This window comes from Acanthochromis polyacanthus, chromosome 12, assembly GCF_021347895.1.
Source record: "Acanthochromis polyacanthus isolate Apoly-LR-REF ecotype Palm Island chromosome 12, KAUST_Apoly_ChrSc, whole genome shotgun sequence".
Lineage (NCBI taxonomy): Eukaryota > Metazoa > Chordata > Actinopteri > Pomacentridae > Acanthochromis > Acanthochromis polyacanthus.
Genome location: NC_067124.1, coordinates 18887255 through 18907814, shown reverse-complemented (window position 1 = coordinate 18907814; position 20560 = coordinate 18887255). Strand labels below are relative to the sequence as shown.

At 41.3% G+C, this 20560-nt stretch overlaps 2 protein-coding genes across 2 annotated transcripts in view; one reads left to right on the top strand and one right to left on the bottom strand.

Annotated features, from left to right (window-relative positions):
* erfl3 (Ets2 repressor factor like 3) overlaps positions 1-18666 on the bottom strand; it is a 56699-nt gene extending 38033 nt beyond the window's left edge. Inside the window, 1 exon segment of the mRNA XM_051956901.1 lies at positions 17985-18666. Coding sequence (XP_051812861.1) covers positions 17985-18006 — 22 coding nt within the window. The 5' untranslated portion in view covers positions 18007-18666.
* Positions 1-20560, top strand: part of rabac1 (Rab acceptor 1 (prenylated)) — a 152572-nt gene that overhangs the window by 19563 nt on the left and 112449 nt on the right. The gene's annotated exons all lie outside the window — the stretch shown is intronic.

Below are 20560 nucleotides of genomic sequence, written 5' to 3'. Positions count from 1 at the left end.
TGACATCATCTGTATGTAAAGTCTATGGTAACAAGTGTTAGCCCTTGTTGATGTACAGCAATTTATTGCTGGTGTGCACACTTGCATAGAAAACAATGAAGGTGGGTGATATGATGTGCATCACATGCATTCTAGCTAACATATCACACATCATCAGGATCTTACATTTCTCCATGGAGATGAATAAAGTATCTATCTATCTATCTGAAGATTCTGCAAGACTTGTCTTTCTAAATAGCAAACACTTGTATAGTGATTCGTCCTCCTCTCTCTACAACACAAAATAAACAATGTTATGAAACAAAATAAAAGGCAACTGAGTCATGAACACACGCGTACACAGAGGCCTGCTGTCTAGCGTCTGAAGCAGACACATTCCACTGTGAATTAACATTCTGGATGGGTGATGGCAAGTGAGAGACAAAGCAGCTAGACACCTGATCTTTATACCACTGTCTAACAGTTTACAGGGGTTGTTCTTGTTTTTTTCATGTCACTGCAAGACTGTGCTATGTGGGCAAGAATTTGTTATCACAATATTTTTCTAAATCAACCAGACATAACGGAATCTGATGGTTTCTATCATTTTCAACTGGAATGGCAAAAGTGCAAGTCTTTCCTTGACTTAGACTCACAGACAGACCGACAGACAGACCGACAGACAGACCGACCGACAGACCGACAGACCGACAGACCGACAGACCGACAGACAGACACCAAAAGTGATCATTCAAGTTGTCAATCTATATTTTCGACCCAGGATATTTTGTCGGATTTGTCAAAGACAGATTAGAAACTCAAGACTGCAATGATATGCAGGGTCTTTACAGGTGTATGTAAACATTTGGTCACAACTGCATATGTTGATGATACTTTTAATTACTACTCTGTTCTCAGGGTGCTTTCAAAGCTCTGATTAGATGGCTTTTATTATGAACACACTTATGGATATTCAGCAACAACATATCCTCCTTTTTCCAATTTTATTACGTCTCCTTCCTGAGTGTAAGGTGTTTATGTGTGACTATATGATAAGCTGAAATTAGATATTAGTCTAATTACGACATGTTTGTTTTCTAGCAATCAACAGAGTACAATTATGGACAATTCGAGAGTTGACAGATGCCAGTTGTAGCAGGAGGTCAAATAGTCTTAGTGTAACCCACAATGCAGCCTATGAATTAGTCTGTCAATGTTTTGCCTTTACATACCAACTGCAGAGCACCAGCTGGCTTACAGAATTCAAATCCCTATTAGCGGTACAAGCAGCTGGTGCTCTAAAATGCATTTTCACATTTGACTTAACAAAGCAATACATTTACTACAATGACACAATGTGGCCCTGATGTCTGAATAAATGAGTGATGATGGATCTGTTTAGACTGTTTGTTAGTTGTTGTTATTCGTTGTAGAACAACTACAGCAGCATGCTAGCCCAAAGTCTCACTGTACTGTTCAACTACTCACCCACAGTGCATGCAATCACAACATCATCGCAGAGTACTATGTGCTACTACACTGTTCTACTTTTACTGTTTCATTGATATTTTGAAAATACTGGACCACATAACATTGGCAAGAGAGAAAGAGCCTTATGCGGCTTGCACATTTCCAGTTTCCACTTCCGAACACAATTAATTTCTCTAGACCCACTCTGCTTCTACCTATTTATACTATGGCACTTAGTTGTATAGGGTTTTCATTAGCCAATTTTCACTACAGTAAAATGCCTGTTTCAAGCTATGCTTACCCTACGAAACTTCCTGCTACGGCTCCTATTATATGAATCGAGAAGTCTTTTTCTTTTTTTACTCTCCTATGGAAAAAAAAAACCATTTCATTCATTTTATTTCATGTTATTCAGCTGAATCAATCTTTGAAATCCCAATGACACAACAGACAGAGAAATGAAAAAAAAAATACCAAAAACTCACACTCACACTCAGCTCCAATGATTCAAATGGGAAGCCAGGGGATGTACTATATGTGTGAGTGTTTGTTATGAGCTGCGTGCTGTTGTTCAGACTAGACTTGAAAGTGGAATAGATGGCTGACCCTAGGGAATCGTGTTTTTCTCGCTGCTCTGGTGCTTCTAAGTGTGCTGATGATGGCGTGCATTCAGAAGGTATTCACAGAGTAGTGAGGTACAAACATGCACAGTTACATAGAGTATTTTGTGAATAACAGCAACAGAAGAAAAGCAACACAGCTTTTCGGCAAAAAAAGACACTACATGGTTGTCAACAGAAAACAACATCACTTGTTGACAGAGATGAACTTGCTCCCATCCCACACATAGATGCACACTCCCATGTAGAGTATGTGATCATCAGGGGAGCGATAAACCTAACTTATGAGTGAAGCGGAGCATTGGTGGCCTGGTATTCTAAACAGGCCCTTGGGTGCTGAGTGAACAAGGGACACAGGCAACTTGCCAACCACCACTGTTGTTCTTAACACCTTTTTGATGCTTGGGTGAGTACAGCTCTAAAGTTGAGTAAAACATCCAGCTTCCAGGGTGCTAATAGATTGTTGTTTTTGTGCTTACAAAAACTATAGATTAAAAAGACTAAAGTTAATTAGTGTGCCTAGCTGAGTGGTGACAAAAGAAAAGCAGTCTATGTCTGTGTAGAATTTATCAAAATTGGGGCAGAGTTATCTGAGAATTTCCCTTCACATACTTTCCAAATCATGCTTTGGCATATTAAAGAAAATTGCTGATGCAAGACATTGCACTCACATGACTTGGCTTTTATTACACTCCACACAAAACTGAAAGAATATATGCACAAAGGGTCCAACAAGGGAGCATACTGACAATCATAATCTTTTCTCACTTGTTGCTCCCTTATGTGTTAATTTGTCACACTCGCTAACACATTCACAAAAATACTAAACAGTGTGCTACACAGCAAAGCATGCACATCGAAAGCCTCTGACGCCAGTAGACTTTGTGCTCTCTGTGGATCCTGTACGTCAGCAATGTATGTCAACAGCACCAAAAATACATCTTACTTCACGAGGTCCCATCAAGTAATTCCTTCCTCCACTTGTAGCCTATTCCTCCATCAAGCCCCGATCCAACCCCCGACCCCACCACTCCCGTTTGTGCATCCAACCCTGTGTGTTTTCCTGCCATTCTTCTATTGCAGCTAATTTTAGACGAAGGAAAACGTTCTGTCCACATCTGCTAGCCGTTCTTCAAGATGTGTGAGCATGTGTGCGAAATGTGGCTGGGACTGAGAAGAGAGAAAGGAGACTGGGAAAAGGTCAAAAGGAGAAAGAAAAAGAGAGGAGAGGCAATCGAATGAAAATTAAAAAAAAGGAATGGTATAAAACAACCAGGATAAAGACAGTTACGTTCACAACCAGAACAAATGTCCATCATGACCGAAATACAATTACTTAAATTTAGAGCGTTTTTCTCCACAATTACTCAGCAGCGGTGAACCACAAGAGCACCAAACAGCCATCACAAGTAAAGAGAATGTGAAATAAACAAAACATTATAATTTTACTCAATTTGCCCTAAAGAGCAGTGACAAACGTAAATGCAGAGTGCTAGGGAACTGTACTCTCTTTAATGACCAAAAGTTATCTAAATCCTCCCAAAAATTGCCTAGATACTCAGATTATAATTTTTTTGGAGAAGAATAACACCACACAACTCACCATGTATTTTTTCAGACCTTTTTATGTTGCTTTAATGAGACAACATGAACATCTACTCAACCAGCTAGAGCTAGAAAAATCCAGTTAAACATCAAAACGTATGTCTAGCAAAAGTACAAGACAGCATTACTTTAGTAAAACTAACTACTTGTTTGTCACAAAATCTTACTGCCCATTACCCAGCACATATACCATTCATGTTTGGTGTTTATAGTGACAAGTCATTGGAATTGCAACGCATACTAGTCAATTTACTAAATTGAACATTCATCATGTATTCATGTTGAACATAGACTATAAAGAAAAACAATGTGATTTCCGACCACAGAAGGATACACATGTCTGCTGTGAATAGTGGCCCCAACAAAAACTTTTGTCTACTGACTATGACTATTGTCTTGGCTGGTGGTCTGCCGTCATCATTTACATTTCACCTAGAATGGAAAGAGCAATTGTTAAGAAAAGAAACACACTGTCGCATACACACAGTCATAGACAGGGACACGCATGCACACTGGCATGGAAATGCACGCTGCATTCACACATACAGGCTCCTGGCAGTCACCACTGTGCGTCACGGCGAGCTGTGAGGGGGACACAGAGGGCAGAGAACAGCGTGTTTATGTGTGTGTGTTTATCCCATCGTAAACAGGGACAAGAGACACATGCCGTGTCACTGCCTGTCACCACATTCTCTAATTCTCCCACTGTTTTCGCCCTTCACTCACTTTCTCCTGTCTTCCATCAAGCTCTTGTCCTGTGCCCTTGCCCTTGCCTTGTGCCCCTTTGTCTCCTCCCTGCCTCCTTCTACTCCTGTAACCCCCGCCCCACTTGGTCAGCTTGTTAAGCATGTCTCCTAAAGCTGATTAAGTAGTGTTGATCAGCCTTACGTAACACTCACCTCGCACAGACATTTCTGCCAGCCAGCCAGCATACAATCTTTGTGCCTCTGCGTATGAGTGTGAGAGAGATTTAAAGAAATCAGAGAAGGAAACTTTGCTTTAATGAACACTGCTCTGCATTTGCAGTTACAACACACATACATACACATGAGCCTGTGCACATGCATTACAATAACACTATGACTTTTTGGGCTGAAGCCAACTCAGTGCAGGATCTCATTCATATGCATATTTGACCGCAAGTGTAGAATGTGCACACCAATATGGTCTTCCCAGGTCTTTGTAAATGTGTGTGTCTGTGTGTATATGTACCAGAAAGCCACCAAAAGGTGCACCACTACTTTGAAGCATGGGGTGGGACGGACACAAACGCATGCATGCACTTGACGCGCCAGACAGCCAGCACGAAAACGAGAAAACCACAAACAACGCATCAAACATATACTTCAACACTATGTCGGTGATGCGCATAAAGCATGCCATTCACCAGATTAATTGGTGGAGTGATTGAGTTGACAAGGCAGTGTACACTGGCAGGCTAGAAAGGTTTATTCGCCCAGCTTCTTTTTTTCTCCTCTCCTGGTTTGCTCTTGCACTCTGCCTCGTGGGAAAGATTAGAATCCTCAGCTGGAGCAAATAAGGCTGGATGTTATGCAAGAGCGAGAGAGAGGGAGGAATAGAGAGAGATGGAGAGAGAGAGAGAGAGAGAGAGAAAGACAGAGGGACTGATGATGATGTAACTTGGGAGAGGAGCAAAACAGAGATGAAGGGCAAGACAGAAAGAGATGAGAGAAAGAACTACAGAGGTGTATGACAGGAGTTTTTGAGGCGGTTGACATTACAAGATGGCAAAGCTCCATTGCAGCCTCTAGTATGTACCTTACTGTACTATATGGTGCCAGCCACCCATCTAAACAATGGTAGTTGATTTTCACTACTAGACAATGAGTTCATCTGTAAACATGCAGCTGTCTTGCACTGACAGCGACCATTCCTCTCCACTGTCTCACATCCTTGCCCTGGGTGTACACTAAATCAGACTACATAATGTAAGGTCAATCTAAGGCTTATATTTGGTGTTATTATGGCATCTCTGAGAGACATGCGAGGTTGTGTTCTCTGATAAATCTACTATGTGGTTTTGATAGGCCTGTCAGACTACAAAAGGTAGGTAAAGGTAGTGAATGCAGTTTAAGTAACCCGACCACAACGCTTTGACTGCAGAACGGACTGCATGTGCTTTATATTCACTGTAGTGCTGAAAACAGAAATAGCAGTAGATATCATCATTGTGACTAAATAGTGTTGTAATAGTGTGCCAAGTGGGGATATTTGGAAAATGTGACGGGGATCTACCTTGTGTCCTGACGCCCTGTCATTAAACTGAACAATCCCTGTTGTCTGTATTCATGCAAAACAAGCAAGCTGTGCAGAAGAGACGGTACTAAATAAATCATCTGTCCAAGTATTGTGTGGAAGTTATTTCAATTCGATATCACAGATGGGAAAATTGTGGCTATAGATAAGGCTGACGGGCTCGCTTTAAAAAAAGAACACACCAGCAGTGACACTATCATGACAACAGATATTAAGTCAGCTGACAGCTCATAATTGAGGGAGGCAGCAGAGGCACTGCAAATGAAATAATTGGTCATTTTAAAGTATAGTTCATCACTAGGCTATGTGGGATAAATTCATTTATAATAGTTCATAGTTTTCATTTTAGAAATTTTTAATAAAGCAAAAAGTAAGTAGTTCAAAGTAAGTACAGTATAAAACAAAGTTCGAAATAAACGTTTACATAATTCAACAGCAAGAAATTCAGGGTTACACAAAACTGTAATCTCCTGAACTTACCAGCTTATTTTAGTACTGGTTCTGCTCAGGAAACCAGGTGGTACAGAAACCATGTATGCTACAGATTTAGATTTTTTCTTAAATCTGATGCCACATATTGTTGGTTGTAAATTTTTTTTCTCCCAATACGAACAGGATTTTCAGGTGTTGTTCTTGACAATCATCATGCATTAAAAGTGGTTATGAGAGGTGGGAAGAGAAAAATTAAAACATGGAAGGAAAGGGAAAAAAGAGACGAAAAGGGAAGAAAGCAAGTTCACAGAGGCAAAAAACGGACTGGTAGCGAGATAGACGGAGATAGAGAAAGAGAGAGACAGACAGAGAGAATGAACTTTCTCCTCTCCGTCAGCATACTGCTTGGATGATGTTATGTAAGAGCTGAGTGTACACACACTGATTACCTCCACTCAGTAAAACTCACAACATGAAGCGTTACCTTACTGTTTCTGTGTGCCTGTGGTATATGTGGGTAGGTACATGTGTATGCTGACAATGGTCATACATCTCAGTTTCAGGCCACACACAAAGACCCCAAAACACATATTAAATAGAAAACATACAAACTACGGTCCTAAGCACAGATCAGATCACCCACTAAAGTATAAGCTAGCAGGTGAAGTGACAGCTACACAGGCCTGTGGTTACATTTCCACAGTAGCCCTGCATACAATTATAACTACATTAAATGGAAATTGTTGCAATAACAAAAAATATAAATTATGGGATTTGAATCATTGTGGCATGTGACTCATGTCTGGCATGGTGTTTTAAGTTTTGTACACACGAGAAAAGTAATGCATCAGCACCAACAAGTTGCTATGTACAAAGTCAACAGTATCAGCTGTGTAAATTTAAATAAATGTAACCACGGCACACTAATGATGCCCAAGTATTATTCTCTCCCTTTTATGTAGTAAAACTCTTGCACATTAACCAGACCTTTGAATAAATTATGTTCAGTTATTGGGGAAATGTTACTGTAAACCAAACTATCAGCTTGATTTGGTTATTCATAGAGCATGAACTGTGACCCAAAACATGACCTCTAAAAAAAACAGGTGTCACCAAAAGAAGCTTTAGAAATGTGGGCATAGGGCTTCTGCTGTGTTGGGTTAAATGTTGACAGTCTAATATTATATGAGGCAAAATGTGTGACTTTTTTGCCCAACCCTAAATTACACAGACAAACAAGTTTACACATTCACAACACTGGCATCAATGAGTCACACACACACACGCACGGATCCTACATTCCCACACACACCTCTGCACTCTCCTCACAACTAACCTAAGGGAAAGAGTGTACCTTTACACAAAACCTGGCTAATTCTCGGGCCAGACGAGCACAATAACCCTTCTAACACAACGCCCACACACTCACAGTGAGGATACTAGCTGGGGGCCTGCTGGAGAGTGTGTATAAGAGACTACAAAGACCCCAGTGTATATTAGTGTGTATATGGGCAAAAGCAATTCACTAAAATACAATTATAGTTATAGCACTTTCAATTCATTTTCTGCACTCCTTCTGTAGCCTGCAGTCAAAAGTGTAATTTTGATTGGCATCTCTCGGCAGGCTGTAGATGCTACACTTAGGTCTTGTTTCCAAGACAACATGTACACAAAGTATTCCTATTCACCACAAATGCACATGCTGGCAGATAAAAACCACACACGCCATGTTACAGAAAACATGCAAATAAAATCTGCTTGACTATATCCACAATAGATAAACAATTTGCCACTCAATATTTATTTTTGCCATCATTATTATAAAATGATTTCCTTAGCTTTTAATCAATGACACATGTAACACCTTGGGCTCCTGAATCCTTCTCCTAATATTCTCCTTTTGCCAATTTTCTCCTCCACCAGACTTGTGGTTGAACCGGTTCAGCCCACGACGTTTCCCTCCTTCCAGAGAGACTTGAAAAATCCCTCTGCGGCTCTTGATCCATTCTTTCCTACCTTGTTTCCCTCTCACCCTGTGACTGGTCAGGGGATCTAGCACTGTTCTCTAAATCTTTAATCTCCTAAACCAACAATCGCTGTTTGCATACGTACAGTAGGGCTATGTCTGTGTGTGCCCACCCCCATGCAACTGCACGGTTGTTATGTAATTTCACTGGGACACATCTGATGCTAAAAATGGACATGGATAAAACTACTGTGACTGAGGGCAGGGCTACTGTACCGAGGCAGGCCACACATCACATATGTGGACACAGATGCAATGGGCTGAACAGGCTGCTCACAACCCAAACCAAAAATGCAAATTTCAAGTCGCTTCCCTCCATTTAATTCCACCAGTTTTGTTGTTCAATAATAACTCTACAGTCCTCTAAAATCTGAAATGGCACTAATTGTAGCACAAACTCCCCAAAATGTATTGACATTATGTATTTTATGTATTTGAACTATTATCAAAGCAAGCGATCATATTATATATAAACTGAATGAATACAATGAAGTAACCACTCAAAACCACTGCATCTCTTTCCAGTCTCCCTGATAATAAACTTTGCAAAATAAAAAATGAGTTGAGCCTAGACCAATTTTCCATTAAGAATTGTACTGTAGCCAAAAAATGCCATTACTAAGTAGAGAACAAAACTGGCTGCATAAGTCTCAACAGAGATGCAAGGTTTTAAGATTTTTTAAATATCTGAGCATATCTGTTGGTCAAAGAGGTCAGAAGCACAGTCAGTGCTGCCTGCACAGTGTACCATATAATGCTATGGTAATACAAATTTAGCAGTACAGTATTGAAAGAGCTTGTGTTGCAAAATTGTGACGGTTAAAAAAGCTACTACAACGACTACAGTGAAATGTTTACATTCAAAACTGCAGATATGTACTGAAAAATCACTGTCTTTGAGTAAGTGTAACAGTTCACCATTAATAATTTATTAAAACATTAGCAAATGACCAACAGCACAGCCATCTAAAACTTTAAGTGTATGCGGTCAACACAGGGAAAAAGTGCAGAGTGAGGCACCATATAAGATTAGCTAGCAAACTCACTTATGTAGAAACTCCCTGAGAAATACGTGGAGAGACGATTCAGTTTCCAGTGTTGTGTGTACGTGTGTGTTTGTGTGTAGGAGGAAGATACGCTATATGATGTGAAGCACTGATGGCCATCTCTGTCATGAAAAATTAATCACTCTGCTTTCCTATAAATACCTTTCCAATGATCCAATGTATTATTCAGTTTCTCTTAGACCAGCATACACACAGATACACAGACAGAGAGATATGCACACACAAAACACACACATGGAGAGCACAGAAAAAGCCAGCGTCCAAGAGAGAGAAAGTCTAACATTTAAGGAGACGATGACCTCTGGGCAAAAATAGTCCGATGTTTGTTCTGCCCTAAGTGAAATCCGCCACACTTTATTCTGAGTATGATCACACATCTTGTAAGGATGTGTGTGTTTGCGTGTGCAGACATATGTTTTAACTGCTACATGCACTAAGGCCATGTTGCACTTGACTATGAGCTCATATTTTGGCATTTTAAGCTGACTTGGGGAAGCTAACACCTGCACCCACCTATTGCTAATATGTTTTGTCAGTGGCTGACAAGTTTTCTATACTATTTGGGTTATGTTAGCAGATAACAATGCTGTATCTACTCATCAAGTTATGCAGGCTGGTAAATCAGATGTCTGGTTAAAGAGAAAAAAAGAGCGGGGTAGGGTGACATGAAGCAGAAGTAAGGGGGAGAGGAGAAGAAGGCTAATGGAAGAGGAGCTGCCACTGGGGTATTAGTCCATAGATTGGTGACACAGAAATGATAGTGAGATGGAGGAGAGGATGGTGAGATGGGAGGGTCAATCGATTCTTAAAAAGGTTTCACTCCTCTACAGGGACATGTGCATCTTTGCGTGCACAAACACACAAGAGTCAATTTGAAATTAAAACACTCTCTCTCTTTCTAACACACACACACACACACACACACGCACGTACATACACAATTACTTTGCTATTGCTAGTGAACAGATTGCCATTTGGCTAGCAATTATACAAAGCCTACACAGATTCAGTCTTTCTATCTATCACAGTTTGGGACTCACTCAAACACACACTTTTCACACGTTACATGGTAGTCCAGCCTGAACCTTGCCTACCAAATGCATATAATTTTCTCAGTTACATGCAGGCACATAGGCTGTGATGATGAGAGAGCTAAAAGCTCAAAATGAGCTCTGACGTGCAAAAGAAAACAGGTCTGAACATGGACGGAAAGAGAGAACCGAGGTAATGACTGAGAAACAGAGAACGAGCGGAGAGTAAAACACCGACAGGCAGAGGAAGAGGAAAGACTGGTCGAAAAGAAAACTCTTAACGTGATCTTGCATTCCTTACATGGGGTGAAGGGAAGGAGAGAGAGGTGAGGAAAAGAGAGGCAGGAACAGGGGAAGAGAAGGAGGGGAGAAGGGGAGGAGGGTGACAAGAGAGAAAGTTTAACTTGGCGCCAGACAGCATTTCAAAACCAGACAGCCAACCACACAGACACACACAAAATATCGACACCAAAAGTGGCACAGAAGTCCTTCTGGTGACTTCCCATCATCCAAAATTAGATTAGATATTTGCCCTCCACCCCTACTCCCTGAGTCCAGCACAGAGGCAGATTCCCAGATAAAAATAGCCAGAGGAACTATTCTAACACTGCTGCTTTTCTGCAGGGAGTGTCTGCTGACTGCACTGGACTTAAAGGGTTAGAGAGGGGTTAGGCGCTCCACTCGCCATCTCCATGGATCAAAGAGCCTGGGACAGTGGGAAAACACAGCCTCTGTCACACTAATAGACACACATATGCACTAAACAAATATATAAATATATAAAAAATACTGGATAAAATTCTGATTTGTTTCTTTTAGTTTTGTTGTTAAAGTTTCGATGCAAAAAAGCAAAAAGAGGTACAACATAGGACAAATCCATTTTATTAAACCAAACATTGCGTGCAGCATCATCAACAAAGGATGACAACAAACAGTGTGTGTATGCTCGTTTGAGCCATGCCAGGCCGTTGTAGTGTGTTTGGTGGAAGCATTGTTAGGGAAAAGGATGAAGGAGCAGGTAGTTTAATGACTAAGTGCTGGCATGGTTTTGACAGCTTGCATCCTGAAAATACTCCAACCAGTAGAGAGGTGACAATGTAAGCTCTAACCTTAAGGACAGGGCATTGTGTTGTGAGGACCCAAAATAAAACCTCTCATCTGGAAGAATTAGAGGAATAAAGTTACCTGAACATCTTGCGTGTGCGTGTGCGTGTGTGTGTGTGTGTGTAATCAGACTCAGATCAGTTTCAGTGGCGCCACCGCCACCAAGAAGCTGTTACATATACCCACAAGCACCGACGTACAAGCATTGTTCACATGTGATACCTTTACAGAGCTGCCCACCCAGAAAACCCTGCCTCTTTCATACACGCACACTTCATATTCTTTTACAACAACATGCCATTCTGCACATCGCACTGAGTCACCTCTACAACAGTGTAGCTCTGTAACTCCCCATATTACCTTACAATGCACATGTATGCGCAAACACAAACAGCTGCTCAATTGTGCAGGTCAATCCATGCACACCAACACACCCCACTGCATTCTTGACATGAATTTTGATACCCATTTGAAAAGGGACCCTTGTGTGTTTGCGTGGTGGATTAAGTGTGGATTTTCATGCTGCTAGCTTGAAAAGAGGATACTACTTCTTGTCTCTTCAAACAACAGGCACATTTTTCTACATTCTTAAATTAGCTTTATCAATATTATCCTCATGAGGTATTAAATATATGTCTGCTGAATGCACGCATGCCAATTATTCTGGCTGGGTTCATGAAAGACTTAAAGAGATAGTAACTGTTGTTTCCCTCTCATGTGTAATGCAGCACAGCCGGCAACTATTAACCTTCTAAGCAGGAATGTGGGAGGTCCAAGAATTCCAATAAAACGCAGCAGTATGTATGAGAATGTGTGTTGTGTACTTACACACAAGCTCTTCAAAAGTGTTACAGTTATCTGTCAACAATTTACCCCTTTCACACCCCCACCTTTTCCATTAATAACCTATATCCAATAAAGTCGAAGTGGGGTCATGCCGTGACAGCAACCAATGGAATGGCAGCAAAACTAGGTTCAACTCACATCACAGACATACACAAACGGCCCGAGGTCACATTTAGTTCTGCTGTTAGGTTATCAGCACAGAAAATGAACTGTAAATTGAGTTTCTAAGTGTCAAACCTCACAACCGATCACAACTGATCTAACAGAATGACAAGCCTAATCTATAGGAATTGATGGTCAGATGTGAGGTTAATGTGTTGGTCTCCGGGACAGTGGGGTGAATAGGCCGGGAGCAGTGCTGGACAGTGGTCAGAAGCATATGGGCCATCAAGGGTAAAGCTGCCTTGTTGGCGATGGTCTCTCTGGTCTCCCCGGTCAAGGGCGGCACAGGACTAATGGTGGGGAGGTCCATTAGCGTCGACTGGCTGAGCACATTGTTCCCTTTAGTCACATTCCTGGCTAAATACAGACATTTCCACAACTAAAGCCCCTCTCAACCAGAAGTCATTTATCAACTTAGCACCACGGAGGATAGGATAGGACCATATCAAAACTTTTATGAGGAACTGTTGTGACAAGGAAAAGTAGGCCATGTTGCCAATGCATTGGATTTTTTTTTTCTGTTTAACAATCACTCATTGTAATGTTGGCAGTATGTTTTTATGTTTTACAACTTCAAATAAAAGAAATATCCTATTGTGTGTTTTCAGAATATTCCTAAAAGCTGATATACAGTGCCTGTAAAAAAATATCCAGCCCCCTTGAAAGTTCCAGCTTTAATTGCTTTTCTACATCTAATCATAGTCAGTGTATAAAACAGCCTGTTTCATGTCAAAGTGAAAACGGATTTCTACAAAGTAAAGTCACTTAATTAGTTAAAAATAAAAAACCTAAAATAAATGACAGCATAAGTATCTCTTCTCCCCCTTCAAGTCAGTATTTAGTAAATGCACCTTTATTTACAGGATTTAGTGTGTGTGGATGGTTCTCAGCCTTGCAAATGTTGACACTGTAATTTTACCTCATTTTTCTTCACAAAACTGTTTCAGGTTACACAGTCACTGCCAGTGAAAAGCCATTTCCAACTCCAGACAAAAATTCTAAATTGGATTGAGGGATTTACTCTTACTTGGTCACTCACTTTATTGTCATTTATCACTACATTCACTTTATTGTCTTTAACAATTTCTGCATGGCTTTGGCTGTATGCTTTTGGTCATTGCCTTGCTAGAAAACAAACATTCTCCCAAGTTTCAGTTCTTCTGCAGACTTCATCAGGTTGTTCTTTCAGGATCTCCCTCTACTTTGCAGCATTCATTCCTACATCATGATGGTGCCACCATCATTTGTTACAGCAGAGATGGTGTGTTTGTGATGATATGCAGTGATTTGTACCTGCCAACAGTCTAACGGCCAGAAAGCTCAATATTGGTCTCATCAGACTAAAGAAGCTTCTTACAGTTGACTTCAGTGTCTCCCACATGCCATCTTCTTTAGTCATGATTTAACATGAGCTTTCTCTCCCATCGAAGCCACTGATTTAGCTACTACCTCAGAGGAATCATGGTATCTCTGTGGCTTCCCTCACTCTTTCCTTTCTTGGACAGTCACTTTGTTAATGAGGAATATTTACAAAGATGCCACATTCTTTTGCTTTTCTAATGATGGATTTCACTGTACCAGAGATATTCAATAACTTGGAATTTTTTTGTATTTATCCCCCGAACTTACCAATGACTAGACCTTCCAGATACATATGTCTTTATACTACAATCACTTGGGACACATTCACTGCACTTAGATGATCTACATTTCACTAATTGTGTGATTTCTTGCATCAGTTGGCTGCAACTGTGTTTAATCAGAGGAGTCACTTTAAAGAGGGGTGAATATATACGTAATCACTTATTTCACATTTTATAGTTTCATTAATTGACATCTTGTAGAAGTCAGTTTTCTCTTTAACATGAAAGAGACATCTTTGCAAATTCTAGTTTGTTTGTTTGTTTTAAATGACCATTATTCAGCGTTGAAAAAGCAACAAAATGGGAAAACTTCCAAAGAGGGTGAATACCTTTTATAATTATAAAAAAAACTATTCACATTGGCAACCAATGTTACTTCTTGGCACCTAGCACAATCTGCCAGTATTTTCAGATGGACAATAACCAGTTTTGTTATGGAACATCATCTGTTTCAGGCTTTAAGTATGCTGGCTGAGCCTGATCACAGCGGGACACCATCCCATAAAGCAGGTTGTAAAACTGTATTGGGATAGTAGGAGGTAGTGGTTTTGCTGTGGTCAGCACTGCAAGGGAGTTTTCACAGATAAGGCTAATCGCTGTGCTTATCACCACAGCGGTTTTTGTGATTGAAAAGCATATGCTTGCAATCACACACATAAATTCACACAAGGAAAAGGTGCACTATTGCCTCCATATTCATTGCTCACAAGCTACCTTTTTGTTACCTGCCCTGCTGTCACATCATAAGACAGGACAGTGCGTGTGCCCAGAGTAAATACTGACATAACTCCCCGACACATCAATCATTCTGAAAGCAGGAAGCAGCACAAAACAATAACAATTGCAATTTCACAGCTGACTGACTGGAGAAAAATAAATTGTCCAAAGTTACCACTTCTTCTTTCACTTGAATTATACTCATACACGTATATTTCACACCAATGCCTAAATGTAGTCTCTTCATTTGTCAAAAGCACCACCAAACTATGAGCTACTCCGCATGATTATTAGCACAATGAGAAGTCCCTGGCCCCACAAGTCCACCACACACAATCAGCCCCAGGCCCTGCCCCACTCCCACCATTGTCCCAAACCCGACACGCATGCACACACATACACGCACTCACAATAGCTACTCCAGAGCTAGGGGTCCCATGATGCAATTCAATCTCACAAAGACACACACCAGTCCTCACCCTCTCAAGAGAAAAGGAATGATAGAGCTGGGAGGAGAAAGAACTGTAACCCTTCAGGTGGGACGGAAGAAAACTAATGAAATACAAAAGCTGGGGTGCAGTGTGTGTGTGGCGAGGGTGTAGATATCATATTAGGGAGAGACAGAAGAGAGGGCAGTTATTAATCACAGCTTTTAAGGTGCACACACAGGTGTATGTATGACTGTGCAAGTATTTATGAGATAATAAATACCACCTCCCTGCTGACTAATGCAACCTGTAAAATACTTTGCCTCCAATCAATCCCTCAGACTACATGAAACACTCACAAAGATCATGTAAAATCGGTATTTGGCTTTCTAAACCCACCAAACCAACACCAATGTGTCAGCAACAACAGATGTAGATATAGCCCCACCATTTCCTACTTCACACATCTATTATTTATTTCAGCAGAAATACTATTTAGGCTAATAAAGTGCCCGTGGAAAGCAGAAGTACAAGGGAAGTGTCCGGTGCTGAAGAGGAAGGAGGGAAGCTTCACAGAGGCAGCAGCTTATCATATGGGACATAATCCTACATCAAACAACCCAGGAATGAACGGTTACATTTTTTATCCTCCTCCTATCCACAGACTGTTGCATCCTTTAGATGTGGGATATACACAGGTTAAGGGTTAAAGCTTGTGTTCTGATTGCGAATGCAGCAACAGTAGGAAGCCTAACAGATCAGGACGGCAGCACAGATCAGCAGGTCGAATAATTCAACTATTTAAAGGTACTGATAAAAGATCGGATTTGTTGTTAAATAATGTCTTGAGACAAGGCTACCAGCTCGTACTGAAGATTTTTGTCAATTCATCAACAGCATTATTCAAATTTAACAATCTGATGACATTTATGAAGAAACAGGACAATAAGATGTTGGTTTAATAGTTAATCAAATTAGTCACCAATTGGTAAAAATTTAACCAGAGGATTTTTAACAGCTGTTTAAGGATTTAAAGACATTTAGGGGCAAAAAGTCAAATGTTTATCAGTTCCAGATTAGATAAGCTGCTTTGTCTCATGTTGACTAAGTAAGCCAGACTTCTGAATGAGCTTAATGTTATTTATATAAAAAAAAACACAATTTAAAAACACAAAAACGCGAACATCAATGAAGAATGAAAATAACTACAGGCTATGATACTGGCATGATAATACTAGTTGGACACCTGCACACTAATCGGACGAGAGAACATCGGTGTGGGACCGCTTAACCTTTACCTTTACTGAATAGATAAACACAACCAACCTACTACACAAACACACTCTCATAGCAAACGCATACATCAAAAACATAACCTCAACGCAATTCTTCGTGCCCTCCTGGAGGAGCTTAAGCCATCTGCTGCCACAAAAACACTGAGTTGCTTGTAATAAAAGGGCTACTTGTGGTGGGATGCGGTGTGATGTCATGGAGTGGGTGTGTGTGCAGGAATGTGGAGGGCTGAGGGGCTGAGAGTCAGGAGGGGACATGGTGGGGGAAGGGAGGGGAACATCCCAAGTGAAAAGGGTCCTGCACAGTTTGTCAGTCACACACATGGTCCTGAGACACTTGCTTACTACTTAAAAAAAGCCATATTTTATATTTGTTAAATATTTAACTACATTTTAAATGCTTTGTTTTATGCAATGGGCACTAGAGTAAATACTATACTATAAATGTCTTACATACTTTGCAGCAATATAAACCTGGCATTTTGAGGATTCAGGCTGTTCAATTATGTCAGCAGAAGTTCATAAACCAGTCGCAGTTTTGGCGCTTAAAAAAGCCTCGTGTCAAGCTGGCAGCCTATAACCTACACAGAAATAATAAACTGCATAGATGGCACACATGACTGTACTTCCACTTCCTCCTTTCTTAAGAAAAAAATTGCACTAGCTTCAAGAGAGAGGATGAAGAACGAACTTATGCAAGTATTTCAGGAATTAGACATCCTCATACAGGCTTCAGCTGACTGCTGGGAATCCCCTCCACTTTAATGTGCTGACAGGCCAAATACATGACAAATGTATGCTCAGTTACTAGGTTAATATCAACTTGCTCCGGGTATACCTGCCTTGATCCAATCACATCCACACCGCCACCAGGAGAAGAGTCGTCAATAACTTATCAACAGGTCCACTTTTCTCTTTCAACCTGATATACAGTGCTTCCTTCCATGCTTTCCAGTAAATCCAGTAAAAGGTGTTGGACGGTAAAACTGGGTTGTCAGGGTGACAGAGGATGTCGCTTTAACAACTGTACAGTAGTTTAACCACTTCCTCTTAAAGTGGAGTACAGTACTCAACCTGCACCAGATTTTAAACGAAACCACCGACTGTTGCACCGCTCGTGAGAAGAACTATCAACAGGTTTTCACCGACTGGAGGCGAGTGTTGCTAATGATCTGCCTTGCTAATTAATCAGCAAGGTACTCACTGTTAGCTTCACAAACAACGGCCACGACAAGTAAACAGAAAAAGCACAAGGGTAGAAAAAAAACATCTCCCGCAAACTTACCAGTATCTCCAGGTGTTTTCATTCTTTCTGCTTTAGCTAACTTGACAGGGCGGTAAAGTTCGCTAAACTGGAAGAATTCCACCAAGTTGCTCGAGGAACGAAAAGTCAGTCTCTCGGCCTCTTACTCCCGCTCTTGTTTCCAATCTGGAAAACTAGGTGAAGACGCACCGCAAACTTTTGTCGCTGCCGCTTTAGCAGCTCTCCCTTCTTTCGAGCCGCCGCGCTCTCTCGGTCCGTTTCCCCGGCACTCTGCCAAACAACCAAACCGACCGAAGGGCTTGTTTTCCGTCAGCGACCGCGTTGGTCCTCCTCTCTCGTCCGGTAGCGTTGAGGTCTGTTCAAGTTGCAGCGAAAAACGGCCAACCGTCCCGACTCAGGCCAACCAGGGAAGCCTTTCTCCGTGTGTTGTAACAAGTTGCTCCGCTAACTGTCCGGTAGCTGTTTACTCCGTCTCAACTGCATCTTCGTCGCTGTTTGACATGTCTCCGCCTCAGCTACTTCTTTGACAGAAATTAACGTTAGAAAGGAGCCTCTCTTTCTTCACACACTTTTTTTAGTCCTCCACTCACTCTCACACCACTCAGCGCTACTTTCTCCTCCTCCCCCCCACCCCCCGTGCCTCTCTCCGTCCTCGGGGTGTCGTGTTTCGCTCGCTCTCATCTGAGTGGGGCCCGCCCACACTGACGGGAGACAGGGGGGGGGGGGCTAACGTGGCGAGTCACGCCCACTCACCACGAGCCGGGGCCTGGGCTGGCGTCACTGCAGCACGCGGCGTTGCCTAGGAGACCGTCATAGCGAGCTGCCGCTGTGACATCACATCTGAAAGCTACGAATCAAGAGAGGCGCGAGTGCAGCGCGGCTCGCGGCGTCCATTTGCGTCAATATGGGTTAGAGTATTAATTAATCCACTTCAAAGTGGAATAATGACACTCATTACAGTAGAAAAATAACACGATAAATGAAAACAGGACATTTTACTCATCATTACTGCATATCTTAGCGAATGAGCCACTTTCCAGAGATGACGTTCTGTGCATCATTTCTCTGTACTGACTGATGACATTAGGTTACTCAGAGCTAAAAAGAAACGTGCTGCATTCAGATATTTACTTAATTCAACCTTTAACAAATGCGTTTTGTTCATTTCTCTGATGCTGTGGCCTTTTGTACAGAGTTGTTATCTATGTGCAAATTATGTCCCTAATCTGAGTTTAATTTGTGAATGTTTTTTGACATCAAACTAGTTTGGAAGCAGATCTTTGCTCAATATACAACTTGTCACAGAGAATGGATGTGTCAGTGAAACCTTCTGTGTAACTTTTGGAAAAGAACACATTTGTAGATTCAAAAATTTCATCAATAGCATCAACCACATTTATACTTATTTAATGTTTGCAAAAACATCTGCATATAAAAACAATTCAATTAAAAGCGTACAACTTGTGGTTCATTAGAATGTGAATCTGCATCATTTCCTGCTGCTAATGTGCCACATTTTGAGAACTTCCTTCTTTTTAAAAGCGCGGCCAACCATTAGCCTCACAATCAAACACATACCATGTACAGTGACTCAGAGTGAGCACATGTCAACGTGCATCGAGTGTCTAAAGACATCCAGCCATGTAATTTGTAAACTCTTTCGCCTGATCAGACATTCAGCATGGCTTGTTTGATTGAGAGGACCGGAGTCATGCCCAGACATGTTTCCTGTCACCTCGAACACACTGACCTTCTGCTTCCTCCTGACCTGATGTGAAGCTGTCATATGTATTTGATAAGTGCACGTGAGTGGGTGAGGCGTCACACGTGGGAGGTCAAGTGCATCTCCTTTTCTGCCTTTTTGTGCACTGGCACCTGGCGCACAGGATGAAGGTTTAATGCGTGTTTTTGTGCATTTTCGACCGCATTGTTACGTCAGTGATACACACCACTACCCCATCTTGACAACAAGATAAGATAGCGGTAGTAAAACAAAGTAAACAAAGTCAGCTGACAGCAGCAACATCCCTGTGGTGTGATTTACAAACAGGATTTCTCCTCTCTTTACTGGCCATTCTCTGACACGCACAGGAAGACAACTCTGTTCCACCTGATAAGAAACTAGACTAAAAGAAAAGCCATTAAATTGGATGCAGGGACCACTATCCTGTCCTGTCTTTTTTAGAAGCAGGAAGACCAGTGGAAAAACCTGTGTGAGAATTTCTCACACAGCTGCCGCCAACAAGGCAATCAGCTGGGAAGGAAAGTGTTGCACTCTTCCTCTGTCTGTTTTTTTTGCCATCTCTGAAATGTTTTCATCTTTTATGGCTTGCATCTGGCACATATTTATCATTTTTGCATTTTCAGATGTCTGTGTTTCTTGTTTAGGTGACAAGATCTTTGGCATCGCGCAAGATTTTCAAACAGAACAAGAAATGAGAGAGAAGAAATTAAAGAGAGGGGTAAAGGAAAAGCTACAGAAGGAGGAGAAAAAATGACAGTCAGATAAAAGGGATTTAGTGCTGTGTGGACAAACGGCCTCACCTTTAGGATATTCTTTGTGCACTTACATGTCTGTGTGCATGTTTGTGATTTGT